This window comes from Quercus robur, chromosome 6 (assembly GCF_932294415.1).
Source record: "Quercus robur chromosome 6, dhQueRobu3.1, whole genome shotgun sequence".
NCBI classification, from domain to species: Eukaryota; Viridiplantae; Streptophyta; class Magnoliopsida; order Fagales; family Fagaceae; genus Quercus; species Quercus robur.
Window position 1 is genome coordinate 13,065,775 of NC_065539.1, and position 18,103 is coordinate 13,083,877.

At 34.5% G+C, this 18,103-nt stretch overlaps 1 protein-coding gene across 1 annotated transcript; it reads left to right on the plus strand.

Moving 5' to 3' along the window:
- The first annotated feature begins 15,664 nt into the window (after window positions 1-15,664).
- LOC126732833 (transcription factor MYB44) lies at window positions 15,665-17,120 on the plus strand. The gene has a single exon (XM_050435866.1). It carries the CDS (start codon window positions 15,806-15,808, stop codon window positions 16,751-16,753), a length of 948 nt encoding a protein of 315 aa, XP_050291823.1. The 5' UTR covers window positions 15,665-15,805; the 3' UTR covers window positions 16,754-17,120.
- The last annotated feature ends 983 nt before the right edge of the window (window positions 17,121-18,103 follow it).

The window sequence follows — 18,103 nt, forward strand, 5'->3', positions numbered from 1 at the left end:
AGGCTGGGATACCAAACCAGAGGATCCTAAAGAACCATGGACTGAAGCAGTCACAGGAACCTGGGGAAAAGAAGACTCTACCTTGGTCTTCTTCCGGATCCTTGAAACTAAAGGTTCCCTGACATCCTTGCCTTCGTGAGATGCCAAGTATGCTTAAGATTTCCCCGTTTTCCTTCTTTTTGCTTCAGAGCCTATCTCCACCCCCCCTGCACTTTCGCCAACATCAGCAGCTTTCATTTTCTTCAACTTAACATCCTTACCTTTAGCAGTAGCAGCACTAATTGTCTCTGTTGCACCCTTTTTGATGGGCACCCCAGAGGAGGTACCAGTGATAAAACTATCACCCAGCCAGGCCTCAGGAAAATCCTGTCCATAAGTCACCCAACCTCCCTTGGAGGAATGCCACTCTGCAAACCCAGTCTTGCTGCTTGCAGCAGCAGAAACAATCCCAACAGTAGGAAGGGATAAACGTCTATTAGCTGTCGGAGCAGAAACAATGCTAGAATTCGGGACTTCCCGAATTGTACCAGTGCCAACATAGTCAACAAAAGATTTTTGTACTCTTCTCCAATAACCGGTATAGCCATTGGAAGCAAAGACTCCTCTCTGGGAGTTAGGCACTACGAACTGGGGGCTCCTCCGCGACCAATAAGAAAAGGCCTGCAGCCTCAAGAAAGGATCCAAGGAAGGAAGGGATGGCACCACATCCTTGAAAACTGGCGGAATGTCTTGATCAAAACCAAACTGTCGGAGCACCCGGTGTGCTGAATAATGAGTGTACTTTGGGCCACTTGAAGAGGGCACGGGAAGCCAGGAGGGGCTAATGCAGGCAAGATAAGCCAGACTGCCCTCATCACCACGGCGCAGGTCGAAGGTATTACCTGTTGAAGATAAAAAAGAAGACAACACAGAATCACACGCAAAGCCAGGACCAAACTCACGAGGGGATCTCCAACATAAGCTCCCTGCTTGGTCAAACAACTCCACAAGATTGAGGCCACCACCTTTTAAGCTAATCCAACGAAAAATAATGGGAAAGGCATCAGTAGAATTGCCACAAAGACCCTTCACTATGTCGGGGGATCCTTGGAACTTGTCCTTCACAAACTTCAAATTTCTACACTTAGCCAAAGTAGCTGCAGAACGGTCCCACATGAAAATCTGAAGAATGGCACAGTGAAGAGATGAAGTGATCACATAGCAAGAGTCACCCTCAGCCTCATCTCCATGAAGCTGGTCCAGTTGAGAATAAACATGACCCAAGAACAGAGGGGCCAAAGGATACTGGGTACCCCGAGCCAACTTGATTGCCAACGGAAAAAATGAAGACTTAACTCCGTACCCAGGGAACTCACTGAACAAAAATTTACTAAGCCAAAAGGCCAGGAAACCGGCCCACCTCACTTCCTTATCCTTTTCACGAGAGAGGGTCATCACCCATCTCTCCATCCTAGCCGGCTTACCACCAGGAGAGGCGGAGTGACCACCAAAATGGCCAAATAATTTCTCTTCTACCACGAGATCCTCACCAGAAAGATCAATATCAAAGGGATTTTCTTCACCAAACACCGGGAGGAGGAAGTTATTAACCACATCCTCCAAGGTGATTGTCAATTCACCAGTAGAAAAGAAAAAAGTATGAAGGGAAGGACACCAACGACGTACCAGATGCCTGAGCCCTTTGGCGTCTCTGAAACCCTCAAGGTTTCTGGAAATAGCCACTGCCTTTAGGATGCCAGCGCGCTCCAAATGACCCACAAACTCAGCATCAGACAGTTCCTTGTCTACCCATATAGGCCAACCCTGAATCTTTCCCGAAACAAAATCAAACAAAATAGGAACCGCCTCTCGGATTCCTTGTCTGATCTGGAGATCAAAAATCTCTCTAGGGTCAGGAACTTGGGCGGAACCAGCGAAACCCGCTTGACCAGAAAATAGCCAAACGTGAGGGGATGGAGGAGCCTCACCATGAGATATATGAGGAAAAAATAAACTGAGAGAATACCAAGGATCCCGTAAAGGGAAGGCCGGACGTTCAGCAACCTCGCGAGAATCGCTCGGAGCAGAACCAGAAGAACCTTCCCCCTCAGAAGGACTGGGAGTACGCTCTCTCCTCTTTCGAGAAGAAGAAGAAGCCATGAAAACAGCACACACTATGAGAAGAAAAGAGATTGAAAGTGCGAAAAAGGGAAGACCAGAGTAACAGAGAAGAAGAAAAACTCAGGGAATGAAAAAGGTTCAGAGAAGCAAAATGATAAGATGAAACGGCTACAATAAAGGCGCAAGTAGCAGTTGGGAAAAACAGTTTATGAAAAGACGCGCCAGTTGCAAAAAATTTAATTTGAAGAGGGGGTTAATCAGCAGTTATTAATGAGAAGCAATGGGAAACGAGATAAGTGGGTAGGAGAGTTTTATCTCAAATACTCAACTGCCACGTCCCGTGTAAAGAGGAAGCTGCGAAAAGTAATAATTATAAAAGAACACAACACGCAAAAAAGGAGGCGACCAAAAGCAGCAGAAGAGAGCTGGGATCCCACAAAAACCTAAGGAAACCTAAATCACTCACGCGTGGGTTTCAGGCAACCCACGAGCTCGGGGGGCTAAATGTTGAGGTCTAAAAAATCACAGTAAAAATAAGCCCAAGAAAGAATAAGCTAAGCCCAAGAAAGAGTGAGTTAAGCCCAGAAAAAAGAAAACTCAGACCAAGTCCAAAGGGATTATACGAAAGGCCCTGAGGATCCCGAAGCCCAGAAAAGGAAAAGCAACCAAAGAAAAAAGAGAGAGAACATCACAGCAAAGTATAAGACGCAAGGATCCTCAGGCACCATCAATAAGCGCAAAGAAAAAGAAGACCAGGACAGATCGATAGAAAGAAGACAGAAAAAGAAAACAAGAAAAACAAAAGAACGCAAGCAACCCTTCATGGCACAGACAGAAAAGGCGTCGGGGAACCAAGACAAGGAAGAAGAATGATAACAAAACAATTTCAAAAGAGCAGAACAGGATTCCGCCCAAATAGGAAAGAAACAGAAAGGTAAAAGACGCCAGAAGTGAGGATGCCGAGAAGGGCATACCTCAGCACATCCCAAAGAGGATGGCCAACCAGAAGCTTTCGAAGGAATCAGAACCAAGAGAAGGAAAGAATGAGAGAAAAGGGAAAAGGGGACTTACCGAGATGATGAGGACAGAACATACTCTGTTTGCAAAAGACCAAAACAGGGGAACCAACGGTTCCCCAAGACGCCCAGAAAAACTCCACTATAAAAGGAGAGGATGGGTTGTGAAGAAGGCAGCGAGAAAAAAAAGAAAGGAACAATAGAAAGAAGAGATTCCCTAGAAAAAATTATCAAAAAGTCCAGGCAGAAAGAGAATACTAAGGGAAAACAAATACTGCTTCCCGATATCCTGTAAAAGCAACTATGGCACATACTCGAATCCAACGAGAATCAAACTTCGCAAGTTTTGAAGGCTGAAATAGCCATTCAAGGCTGCAATTTTTGAGCTCGATTGGACCTTGTATCACGTCCTAGTAAGCTTGCTGTAATCAAACAGATAATGCTTTAATGAAATATTGTTCCCAGGATCCTCACAGTACTTTTTTTTTTATCGTCTTGCTAATCCTGCTTTTCTTTTCTTTCTGAGCTTACGTTGTTAATTTCTGGCACTCCTCGATATCCTTGTTTGTCATTTTTTGTATGTTGTCAGGAGTATTCTCTGCATTCACTTGATTCTTAAACAGCCATTTAACTGCGGTGAGTCAAGGCCCAGTCCACCAAATCCTTTCTTTTTCATTCAGGCTCGAGATCCTTGGGCCTGAGTATCCCGAAAAAAAGCACTCTCACACCTATGTTTTTAGAGGAAAGCTCAGTGGAGATGGTAAGGTGCCACCTTACCTCAGGTATGGTGCACGGGTGATTCACGTGTGATTCCAGGAAATTCCTGAAACCCCTAGAAGGTTCCAGAACATGCAAGAAGATTGAAGATCTTTACCTCCGCATTAGTGATGAGGTTTTTACTTCACCTCTGCCACATTAAATGCAAGTAAGATAGCTTAAAAAGTACCAACAACCCCCAAAAGTCAGAGTTCCAGGATAAGGGAGGGGAGGAACCTGATAAAGTTAAAGAAAAATATCTCAAGTAATAGGACAGCTGTAGTGATAAGAGTAAAGACTGAAGTTATAAAAAAGGGAGGAGAGGTAAAGTACGGGGGATCAAAAAAGAAAAAAGAAAAAAAAGGAAACATAAAGAAGAAAAATCAATGAGAAAGAAAGGGAGAGAGTAGAGATAACACCGCGGGAACATAAAAGTTATCCATTGTAATGTTTAAATTGAGATTGTATTATCTGAGTGGAGATAAATCAATTGCTTGAGTTTCCCATTGTGGAGTGTTTTTCCCTTATTATTATTTATATGCTTGTTGTTTGAAAACTTTGAGTTTGAATCCGTGAAGAATTCTACGAGGGCCAGTTTTTACGTCCCCATAGGCACCATAAGAGAAAATTAAAAAAAAAATTAATTAATTTTCTTAAAACCATATCATTTGTCATAACGTCCACCATCTATTAAAATGATCAATTATGAGTAATGAATAGTCACTTTCATATGAACCTTTCCCTTATAATCGATTACATTAAAGTTCTAATAAAAATTGTGTTGCTAAAACATTAAAAGCAATAAAGGGTGAAAGGAGTAGTTGGGTGGGCAATTTTGAAGTCCCTCTCTCTGTGCTATCAAACAATGGGTTCTCATCTCGTGTCCTCAACTTTGGTGGTAGTCAGCTGAGGATCGCGGTTTCTAATTAAAAAATTATTCATAATCTTCCTTTATATTATATACTAACATGAACTGTATACTTTTTAGAGTTATACAATATAATACCACTAACATGGGTCACGTCTCACCTAACATATTAAAAACGTTAATTATAAAAAAATAAAAAGATGGAATAAAGTCAAGAACTGCTATAACTTGTGTGGCTATTATTCTAAGATATCATATTTTCATGTTGGTGTGCTTTTTTTAATGCGTTCAAATTAAACATATAGAGATTCTTGAGATACGATTGCAACCTCTCTAACAGACCGGAGACATCTAAGTACAGAAAAAACTAGTAGTATAGTTGCATCGTATTTCTTTTCTTTCCATTTCCTTCTACTACATCATCTATTTTTAGCATAATTCCAAAGCAATTATTTAGCCTAATCTGAGAGAGGAAAAAAAAAAAAAAAAAAAAAGAAGTGTCACTGGTTGTAAAAAATAGGGTAAGAGTTTTGTGATTTTTTTTTTTTTTTCCAATTTTTGTTATCAATAAGTTTAGACTCAATATTTTTTACAAATTTTTTTATAATTATTGACGTAATTTTATTATGAATGATATATAATAAAAATAATATTTGTGATAAATCTTGTAAAATTATATTTACCACCTTCTAAATTTATAATACTTTTACCAAATTGTAAAAAATATTAATTCTAGCATTATTTTGAATATTCTTCTTTTATTTGTTGTAAAAAAAATTTAAGTGTAAAATAGATTTTTTATTTTTTAAAAATAATTACAATATGCTACTAACCTCATCGTTCAAACTATTAATTTCATAGAAAAATGTCAATTCAGATACATACCCGTGTAAAATAAAATGACAATTAGCAAGAAAAAGGGCTAATATTACACCTGAAAAATACCATAATACATGTAGTCATGCACCATTGGTCCATTACAGTCTTTTACAAAAAAAATAATTAAAATCTTGCGATAAGATTCTTTCTAAAAAAGAAAAGAAAAGAAAAAAAAACAAGGGCACGAGGGAATGGGAAGAAACAAAGAAACAGTTCAAAGTGGTACCATCCATGGGAATGGGATCATACGGTTTTATGAGACCGCGGGAATCATGGGATGTGTGAAGGTATCATCCTACCATCATCCACTTAGAAAATCCCCAAGCTAACCTAAAAGAGATGCTGTCTTTTTCGGGAAACTCAAAACAAATATTTCTTTATTCTAACTCCATATATAAAAATCCAAATTATAATAAACAAAACCAACAAAGACAGAAAAGAGTAATGCGTTATAGCTGGCATGACCCATGACGTGGCTTTCCTTAACCCTTATCTCTTTGACGGTTCAAAAGGAGACAGCAACAGACTCCTTTGAAAGAACCCCCCTGAAATTAAGATATAATTTCTTTTGTAAATTAGATAGACAATTTTTTGAAACTTTTTTCATAATGTTTTTTAAAAAATTTACAAAATCAATGTGTTTAAGACACCTTTTGTAATAATAATTTGAATAAATTGCAAAGTATATCCGTAAAATTTGGAGTGCTTGAATTTTAAACTCTAAAATCTCATAATTTGAATTTTACGTACTAAAGTTCTTTTCATTTGCTTTAACTGTCTTTCCATTTATGTTTTTTATTAAGTGTCGCATAAGTTTGTTACGTTTGTTTAGTTCATTTAATAAAATAATGCCACATAAAAAAAAATAGAGGGAGGGCTTGTTGATGCAAACGGAATAGAACTTCAGATGTGTAAAATTAAAATTATGAAACTTTAGAGGATGTTTGGTTAGCCAAAAAAAATTGTAATATTCTCCGTTTATTTTCAATTTCTGTGGGACCCACCACTAAAAAACTGGTTTGGTTTTAGCATTTATACTTAGTTTTCATTTTCAGTATCTTAAAAGTTAGATTTAAATAAAAAAAATGAAAATAACTTTTCAACATTTTTGTTTTTTTATAAATACAAATATAGTGACATGTTTGTAAATATTGTGAAATACAAAGTTATTTTGTTTGAGTGATGTGATTGTAAGTGATAAAAGTTATTTAAAAAAAAAAATAATAATAACCAAAGCTGGAATAAAGTATTCTATACTCAAATTATGTATTCAAAACAACTGATTAAATACTATCAAATATCTCATAAGTGCTTTTATTTATATTCAAATTTACATCACTTTCTGAAACCAAACAAGTTCATAAATTCAGGATGAAAAATTCAAACAACTTTCGATGTGTAGTTTTCAATTTAGCATAATAATTAAGATACAATATTGCCCACAAGAAAAATAGTAGTAATAAAAATTTTGTGGAGGTTAAGCAGGGACGTTTGAAATTCCACGTAAAAGGTAGAGTTGTGGGTCCATGTTCAACAGCCTGGTGGCGTGGCGGAAAACCGAGAAAACGGACATGGGGACTAGCTGTCTGAGGTTGAACAGTCTATTCTATTACCGGTACCTACGTGGCAGCTGTTAGCGTTTAGTTTTATTTTTTTTGAATCAATGTGGTCTGAACAACCGTCGTCCTTGTCCGTTTTGAAACCACGGTGCCCGCCCTCTAGGCCCGCCTTTGGTACTCGTTTTCCACGTGCAAAATGTCTTAAGTGAATAATTTAGGAGAGAGAAAGTTGGATTGGACCTGTATTAAATTCTGGACCTCAATTTGGACGGTTGAGCTTCCCTCATGGTTTTTACGCCATTTCTTTTTCAACTACACCATAAAAAAAACATTTCACTGCTAAAAGTGAAAAATATGAAAATAACTGAATTTTGGGTAAATTGAAAATTATACCTTTAAAGTTTAAGATGATTGGTCTGTTTGGTGAGTGAGTTTAAACTTACATTTTCATATTTTAAACAATATTATATACTTTTTTACATACTTTTTTACATACTTTTTCACCCACACATATTTTAAAAAATCCAAACAACAATTTTCAAACTATTCTACCAAATATCTCCTAAATTTTACATTCTAAAATTTCAGGATTTAGATTTTATTCCTTAAAATTTGAGGTTTTTAGATTTTACACCTTAACGTTTTAGAACTTAGATTTTACTCTTGAAGTTTAGGGTTGTTTGGATTTTTAATTCCAAATTCTAAAACTTTAAAGTATAAAATCTAAACATCCCAAAATTTTAGAGAACAAAATGCAAACACTTTTAAAATATATGGGGTAAAATCCAAGTTTTGAAATGTTAGGGTGTAAAATTCAAACATCACTAAAATTCAAAGAGTAAAATCCAAAATTTGAAATTTTAGGGTGTAAAACTAAAATCCAATCACCCCCAAATTTTAGGGGTGTAATTTGGAATTAATCTTAGAATTTTTTTTAAAGTATACTAATGAATATGTATTTATTCCTCTTATAATAATGGGTCTTGTTGTGATTTTATTTAGTAGGACTCATTATTAATTTTTTTTTTTTTGGAGATTCACTATTATATTAGAAGAGTGGGTTCGTATTTATTGTATTTTTTTTTACTGAAAAGGTAGAATTGTATTCTTGAAATAATCTGAAATTGGAAAATATGAAAATTATAAAATTTTCTTAGAGTATACTAATAAATATGTATTTATTCTTCTTACAATAATGGGTCTTATTGTGATTTCCTTTAATAAGACTCACTGTTATATTACAATAGTATGTTCGTATTTATTGTATTCTTATAATAATCTATAATTACTTATGTATTCTTTTATATGGTATCGACTAGAAGGTAAAAGTATTTTATAATTATGTTCAAATGTGAAATGAATTTTAATTCTAGGTCAATTATGGAATTTCCTTTTCTTTTCTTTTTGTGGACAGAAATGATGGAATTTCTTACCAACGTGAAATTTTTTTTTTTTTTTTTGATCCATACCAACGTGAAATTTACCACTTTACCAGATTAGTACTAATATATTGAACATGTGAATGTTTATGGCTACAAAATGTCATGTCAAATGTCTCTAGTTGGTGGAACCTGCAAAGTAAGCGAACATTGGCCACATTTTTGACCAAAATAATCATCACCTCATTTCAAAACAAATGCATGTTGTGAGTTCGAACCCATGAGGCATTGGCTCATCGGGAACAATAACTATTTAAGGTGTCGGTATGGATTAAAAACACTTAAACCGTAACCTCTCAATTAAGATGTTCATTCAAGTGAATGATAACTACTCAAGATGTTGGTTCTAGTGGACTTGACCATAACCACATAAGGTGTCGGTTTTATGGATTTTAGGAGACTAATGTTAATATGTACCCTAAGGACACATATTAAGTTATTTATTTTTATAATCATTTTCTCTGGAGTTAAAAAAGCTATTTATACTTTTTCAATTCTTGAAATTTTTTTTTCCAAAAATAAAAATTATTGTGTGCCCTTAAGATACACATTAACAAAATTCTATTAATATTATGTATTTAGGAGAACAATATAAGTCATATAGACTTGGAAGACTATTTTTTATCCTGTGGATTTAAGAGACCAATCTAGGCTATGTTGATCCTATGGATTTGTAAGAGTAGGCTATGAGATGTGGAGTGGAAATTTACTTTTAAAGAATGTCTACTGTGATTTTTTTAAACATATTTGTTGTTAAAATTTTCCTTTATTTTCTTTGTCAATCCATAATATTATTGTGAGAATTGCAACCCAATGAAACCGCTCTTTTTCATAAGTTTCTCCCCCTAAGAAGTAAAAAAGAAGATATTATCAGGTTAAAAAAATAAATTAATTAAAGATGAAGATTCAACTATCAATATTATTTTACCCCTAGACTAAGAGAATTATAATGAAGCCTTCACCAAACTATCATACAATTAAGTGATATAAACATCAAAATAGAAAAATGACACAACAAATACTCTCCACACATGAAATGTTTGCACATTTAAAACATACTCTCCACACGTGAAATGTTTCCACATTTAATTTTTTTTGTTCATGCTTTGATTTCCAAAGAAGAAAAAGTTTAATTCCATCCTTACATGTGGGTCTCAAATTGTTTTATGCCCACATATTTATGAAAAAGAAATCATAAATATAATACAAGTGGCAGATGTAGGAAACAATTATTGAAACAAAAGACCCATGCTATTAATAGTGCATGGATGGTTATATCCTTCAATGTTTATATATATATATATATTTTGAGGAATCATATCCTTCAATGTTTAGTCCAATTTGTTAAAAAGTAATGGACCGACCGTGTGAAGAGTTAACATAATCTAACAGTTTGTACGTTGTACTGTAATATCGGTCAATTCATTCATCAAAAAAAAGTAATATCTTTTTTTTTTTTTTTTTTTTTTTGGTCTTAAAAAAAAAAAGAAAAAGTAATATTGGTCAATACTCTATTGAATTATAAATGTGAGGAAACCTCCTCGATTGTTCACTATCACGTGAGCCAGATTTTTTTCTCAAAAAAAAAAAAAAACGTGAGCCAGATTTTAATTCACCAACCATATAATATAAGATAATAATAATATTATTATTATAATTTTCACCAACCACGAATTACTTTAATGCTCTTGGATTTCCTCTGAGAAAGGCTGACTATTGAGGGTTATTGTGTAAATTCGAGATTGCTCATGCTGCTCCAGAGGTTGCAAGTCGCACGTGTGTCTCCCTGCGCGAGACTTGAGCACGTGATAAAGTCTACTTTGCACATTCTGGCCTGTTTGAACTTTGAAAGTAAAAACTAAAAAACAGGCTGCCCCAGGAAGAAAAGAAGTGGTACAGGTGCACAGCTGTCCCCACGTAACGGTTACAAAGCTGAAAGTGTGATTCTCCCATATGAAGGCAATCACCCTTTTGCTTTGTAATTGTAACACTATTTTCCTCTTTTTGTTTATGGATGGGATCTTATAAGTCGGTAAATCCAAATCACTTATGATACATCATCTGGCTCGGTTATTGATAGAGTAAATATATTCGTCATTGCCTGAAATCTCTCTTATGGCCTTTGAGAATATTTTAGGAATCCAATTGTTATAATCAAATTGAAAATGGAAAATGAAAATTGACATCTCTACATTATTTATCTAAGTAGAAAATTATAAATATATAAATAAATCATAATCTCCAACTTCAAAGTTATAACTTGTTAACACTCAAATCATTCACATGAAAGCCCAAAAAAAAAAAAAAAGTTTAATAATTATTATGGAGAAAAGAAAAAATAATAGCAAGTAAATGTATAAATGATTGGTCATAACTCATAAATTGATAAATCAAAACGTGAATGACAACCTTATCTTATATATGCGTTGCTTTTGTAGGTTCCGATTAATTCAACTGGTAAAGTCTTTAATGGTTGAATAAGAGATCTAAAGTTTAATCCCCACCTACGCTAAAACTAATCGATGTCTGTTCTGATGATGAAAAACTATTATCAGAAGCGAATACCGCAAGTTGCAACTCTCTTAAAAAAAAAAAAAAATGTATGCATTGCTTTCAAAGTTAAATGTTATCAAGTTTTCATATGTACTTGTAACAAAGGCAGACCCTTATAACAAAATATCTTTGAAACCAACTAAAGTGCATTTATTTGAACGAGTTTTTCCTTCTATTTTTATATGTAATCTCTGTATATATTAACAACAGATGTTCGAAAACATTATTCCTTGGACAAGTACTATAAAGTGAAAGGGTAAAGAGTCATCAAACAAAGTTGATTTTGATTCATATTTTCACCATTAATTAAAAAAAAAAAATTTGCTACATAGTTGCGGAACTAGTACAACAACAGCAACAGTTCTTAACTCGGCAGTCGGCATACATTTCAAATGAGTAATTTTAAGGCTCCAAGTTATAGGTTTAGCAAAATAACAATTGGGAATTGAAGGAAATGAGGTTATCTCTTAAACCTTTTACATTTATTTTATAGACTTTAGGCCAACTAAAGGTTGCTTTTGGCCCAGCCAGCAAAATCCTTTCATTTTAGGCTCATACTAAAGGACCATTAATAAGAATATAAATTTTCCGTTGGAAGCATGCATGTATTACGATTCCCATGTAGAATTTAGTGTTGTGCTTGTGCCTTGAGATCTTTAATAAATGTACAGTTTGTAGCCCTCTGAAAAAAAATACGAAAAAGTTATGTTGTTTAGTACGGGAATTTGGCTTTTACAGAAGCTTGGGTAAGGCTATGTTGTGATGTATTATTAAGATTCGTTTATTTCTAGAGTAATATCAAAGAAGAAAGATTTAATGGTATTAAATTACTTGCTTATGAAATTAAACTTGCATTTTCTCATTAGCTAGGCATACAATGTAGATCACGATAGCATAGAAGATTAACATTATTTTAATTGTTGGTTGGTTACATGTATCCATTCATGTTGCATGTTGACCAAAATTGATGTATATATATTTTAAGTTTCATAATGGTAGTTTCTCAAAAAAAAAAAAAAGTTTCATAATGGTAATCCTCTAACGTGAATTGGTCAATGTAAATCTACTAGCTCTTATTCAAAGATAAAGACAAGTGGAGTTTTGCTTTGACATTATCTATCTGAGGTAACCCCTATATTACACATGCATAAAAACAATTTAAGAGCAGAAGATATTTTATGTATTGAATATAATTGTAGGGTTAATATATTATAAGATAAAAAAAATGCATATACTCAATAAATAAAAATAATTATTATTGAAAGATAAAGACAAGTGGAGTTTTGCTTTGACATTATCTATCTGAGGTAACCCCTATATTACACATACATAAAAACAATTCAACAACAGAAGATATCTTATGTATTGAATATAATTATAGGGTTAATATATTATGAGATAAAAAATGCATATATTCAACAAATAAAAATAATTACTATTGAAAAGAGGTTTTTATTTGAGAAGAAAATCTTATGAGTCGGACTTGTATGCCCCATTACACTAAATACAACATCATTTTGATCGAAGAAGCTGTAAGCCTTAAGAAAGAAAAAAAAAAGAAAAAGAAAAGAAGAAGAAGAAGAGTAAAGTTAACTTTGGATCAAGTTTTATATTGTTATAAAACTCCAACATTATTGGTAGTCACCGACCCTAAAAGGTCAATCAAAAAATAAATCATAGCCATAAATAAAAGTATATGATTTATTTTTAGATATGGTACTAAAAAATTAAAAATCCTACGACCCCCACACCCATACCATACAAAATAACTTGTATTAGATGGTAGGTATGACGTATGAGTAACAGAAATCGATACAGGATCTCTTCATCATTTTTATTACAAGACCACCCTAATCCCTCCATTATAATGACTCGTCCCCCACTTTTTAAATACTAAATTTACTTTTAATATTAAAACTCCCTTAAAACTCAACTAAAAAATAAAACTGTTTTTCTTTTCCTTATTTTATACTAATCCTAAGCTAAGCTAAGCTAAAGCTTAATTATAATGATTAGTTTATTTGAGGACGAGGAAGCTGGGAAGAAAGTCCTTTACCTTAACCTCTGCATCCAGGGCACTGAAACGTGTGTACAACCGGTTCCGTACAGGTTCAGTGTACCGGTCAGGCAGTTTTTGGTTGTCAGGAAAAGCAACGTGTCACCGGCTGGTGTCGGTAAAAAAAAAAAAAATGAGAAAGAGAAGTGTGGCCGTTAAAGAAGGTGGTGGTGATAGTAGTAGTGGCAGAGTTTACAGGCTGGACTGACAAAGAAAGTAATAATAATTCGCCTTCCGATTCGGCGACCACTTTTATCGTTTTGTGCCAGCTCAGCCTTTTTTCCGTGCGGCCGTTTTTTTTTTTTTTTCCTTAAATTTTTTAAATAAAGATATGTAAAGAAACTAAGAAAGAGAATTTAATATTCGAAGAAAAGAAAAAAAAAAAAAAAAAAGTCCCACGCACACGGAAATGCTCTACAGCCTGGCTTCCTCAGTCAAACTCAGTCTCGAAATCAAAAACCTTACCCAACCGTTATCGTCGTTATCTCGTTATTAATATTATTTTATTTATTTTTTATTTTTTAAATTATATTCCCACATCGTGATAATTCTGGTTCTCAGTGCGTAGCTTGTCTCTATATGCTTGATAGTACAATACAACTTCCCAAAAACAGAGCAACTCATATATAGAAATTATATCTAGAAAAAAAAAAAATATATATATATATATATATTCACAATATTTTTATAATAAATTTTAAGTGATAGATTATTACTAGTTGTTATTGTTGGGACAAAAAAATAATCTTAGTGTTAGGTTCAAATTTGAACTAATAACAACTAACCACCTATAATTTATGATCATATCATCTCTAAAAAAATATTAACCTACGCCCTAAAATGGCGCGTGTAGTTTGGAAGTTTCTTCGTAGCAGTGGAAACCCATTTCTTTTTGAAGGAAGATATTTTAGATAATCTTCAAAGGAAGATATTAGTAGTTGCTTGGTTGTAGTTGTTAAGAGGTATCGAATAGATCTATTAGATTACATTGGAAAGTTGTCCCTAAAATATATATATATATATATATATATTAGTTTGGAAAGTAACAAAAGTAAATACTTCTTAGTGAAGGAATATGTTAATATGTGTTTGATTGGAAAGTAACAAAGTAAACACTACTTAATGAAGGAATAGGTTAATATGTGTTTAATTGCACTTCCTATGAAGAATTAAATGAGTTTTACTAAATTAAAAATTGCAAAAGTAAATAACAAATACTTGTTTAACTTGAATGTTGTTCAACTCCTACAAAAAAAAAGTTGATCATTGTAATAAATAAACTCATTTTATTTTTTATTATTGAGTTTATAAAATAAAATAAATTGAGTTTATTTGATTATCAAAAAAAAAAATATACAATTTTAATCAATATACTTCAATATTTGTTAATTGGAATCTAAAATGAATGTTGTGTGACTTCTAAAAAGAGCTAATCGATTGTAAAAAAAAAATTCAATTTTAATCCATGTACTTTTTTTTTTACAGTAATCCATATACTTCTAAGTACTATTAAAATTCAAGAAATCCATTATTTTCATGACCCAAACAAAAGCTCCTAAACAAGCACTAATACTAAATTATTCCAAGATACGATCTAAAGTAAGCTTAAAAAAAGAAAAAAGAAAAGTTAAGCTTATCAAAGTAAGTTTCAATTAGCTCAATTGATAGTAAGATTCATCAAATAATATTTTTAACATTATGTTCTTTTATAATTAGTTTGGGGCATTTGGGCTCTATTTGAAGGCCCAAAATAAGCAATAAATAAATGTTAATTTATACTCTTTAGTATTGCTATGAAATTGGGATTTTATAAAATTGTAAGATTTGGATCAAATTCCCACCTAAATCTCACTACAGTAAAAAAATCTGAATAAAATCCACAACGTTGTAAGAACATAGAATCTTAAAACCTTAACAATGACCATGTTTGTTCCGAGATAATACAATGAGCTACTTAAAATTTGAAATTCTAATACAGTAAATGCCTTTTAATTGATGAACTATCAAGGATATAGGTAAAGGCACGCTCCAACTGACAACGGTCATTATCGGAACTTGATTGTGCTATTATTTGGTTCCACAAAAAAAAAAAAAAAAAAAAAAAAAAAAGCCCTCTTTAAAAAAAAAAAAAAAAACAATTGAGTGCACGAAACGCTCCTTCAAGGGAGCGTCCAATTTGAAAAAAAAAAAAAAGAAAGATAAAAAAACAGAAAAGCAGAGGGAGAGTTTCAGAAAAATTTAAGAGAGAGTAGTGAGTTATGTAAATCAGTGCAATTAAAATTGACGCGTGTACATTAGCCAGCTGTATTCCAAAAACCAACCGCTTCCTTGGTAGAAGCGGTGCACAATGTTCCATTATCTCCCATTTACACTCCTCACTCTTTACCTGCTCAACCGGTCACTCTTCTCCTTTCCCTTATATATCTAAGCTCTCCTCAACCCCACTCTTGTCTTTCATATATTTCACTCAAACACAATCCCAACAAAAACAATACCCAAACTCTCTCTCTCTCTCTCTCTAGCAAAACCACTTTCAGTTTCACAAAATCTTTTTTTTTTTTTTTTTATATGATCCATTGATGGCTATGAATAAAATGGAAATGGATCGGATCAAAGGCCCATGGAGCGCTGAAGAAGATGAGGCTCTTCAAAGGCTGGTTCAAAAACACGGCCCACGAAACTGGTCCTTGATAAGCAAAGCGATTCCGGGTCGCTCCGGAAAATCTTGCCGGCTCAGGTGGTGTAACCAGCTTTCTCCGCAAGTTGAACACCGGGCCTTTACTCCGGAAGAGGATGAAACCATAATCCGAGCCCATGCCCGGTTCGGAAACAAGTGGGCCACAATAGCCCGACTCCTCTCGGGTCGGACCGACAACGCGATAAAGAACCACTGGAACTCGACGCTCAAGCGAAAGTGCTTCTCCGATGGAGGGTACGATGGTAATTTCGACCAGCAACAGTTACAGCCGTTGAAGCGGTCCATGAGTGCGGGTTCGGATGCACCCGTGCCCATTTACATGAACCCGAGCAGCCCATCCGGATCGGACGTCAGCGATTCGAGCGTGCCGGTCGTGTCTTCCTCTCACGTGTACAGACCCGTGGCGAGAACTGGGAGTGTCGTGCCTCCGATCGAAACGACATCGTCGACGACGGCAACGAATGACCCTCCGACATCGTTGTCGCTGTCTTTACCGGGCGTGGAATCATGCGAGGTATCGAACGCGGTTTCACAAGTGGCGAATACTTTAAATTTGATGCCGGAGAAGGAGAAGGAGGGGAATGGGGAAGAGGATCGGAGTATTGGGTTGGTGCCGTTGAGTGCTGAGTTAATGGAGGTGATGCAGGAGATGATAAAGAAGGAAGTGAGGAGTTATATGACCGGGTTAAAGGAGCAAACTGGAGCTGGGTCTGGGATTTGTATGGGTATGGGTATGGGTATGAATATGGGTATGGGTATGGGTATGAGAGGTGAAGATGGGTTTAGGGACGTGGCTGTGAAGAGAATCGGAGTTGGTAGGCTCGATTAGTTGTGAAGGGGATGAAAAAAAAAAAAACTGGGTCTTTGGGTTTTTTATTTTATTTTATTATGGTAGTTAGCGAATAAGCAAATGTACAGAGAGAGAGAGAGTGAGGGAGTGTGAGGGAGAGGTTGAGGATGAATGAAACCAAGCGAAGAGGATTTTTAGAAGGGACTTTGATGGAGCAGAGTATGAACTTTTTTTTTTTTTTTTTAATTTCTGTTTGGGCTTCTGGGCCTTGTTCAGAGAGCTGGTTTAGGAAACAAAAAAGACATGCTGCCGCAAAGGAACAAAGGAGGAAAAAAAAAATGGAAAAGAAATTCGATATTTTTGTCGAATTAGCAAAATTTTTCGTTTTGGGACTTTTCTTCGATCATTTTCTTGTTTATTTTTTTTTTCCTATGGTGTCCTTTTTTTTTTTTATATAAATATTTTGTTAAGTTTAAAACTTGAATCTGAAAAATATAAGTGTTTAATATATAAATGGAATGAAGGAAAAAGAACTGGAATGCAGGACAGTGGAATAGAGTAGACATGAGTGAATTTTTGTCAACAATGATTTATCATACTTTTTTTTTATTTATTTTGACAAGGCTTGATATATACTTTGGGTAAAGGATAAAAACAAAAACTATCAATTGTCAGTTGCTGCTCATGTCATGTGTACAAAGGCAAGTTAATGGCTGGAAACGGTTGATCATATCACGCTTGTCGGTGTGTAACTTTCATCAGGGAGTACAATGATTTTTTTAGTCAATCGTTCGTGGTCAGGGCTGTTGAATTGAGTCGGTGAATGTGATGCTTAAATGGATAACGCCCTCCTAGTCCTAGTCCTATCTTTGTAATGAGAAATTACCCCAATTTTCCTTTGGATGGCTATATATATAATAAGGGCGTCGGTAAAAGTTTCTTTGTCTGATATTTATGAAGCTTGGTGTTTACCTCACAGTTGTAGGCTCTACTATGGTCCACACGCTCAATTTGTCCGATTCTCGAATCTCGGAATTTGTGCATATGTATGATATCTGCAACTAAATTCAACGTTGAAAACAGTGAGCAGGATATTTCATATTTCCCTTCTAGTTAGGCACGGTATAATTTCTCTTTTTTTTTGGAATGGGATAACATTGCATTAAGTAAAATTTGAAGAGTTGAGACATAAGCCTCTCATAATACAAACCCACTGAGTCATAGTAATATGCAGCTGAGTCACAATACATGAACAAAATGATATGCAGGACCATCAAAAAACACAATCCTGCTGCTGCATAGCTTCATTCTTTTCTAACTTGTCTCATAACTCCATTCTTTGCTAACTCTTATTTCTCGGAAGCAATGTTAGGAACAGTATGATCATCT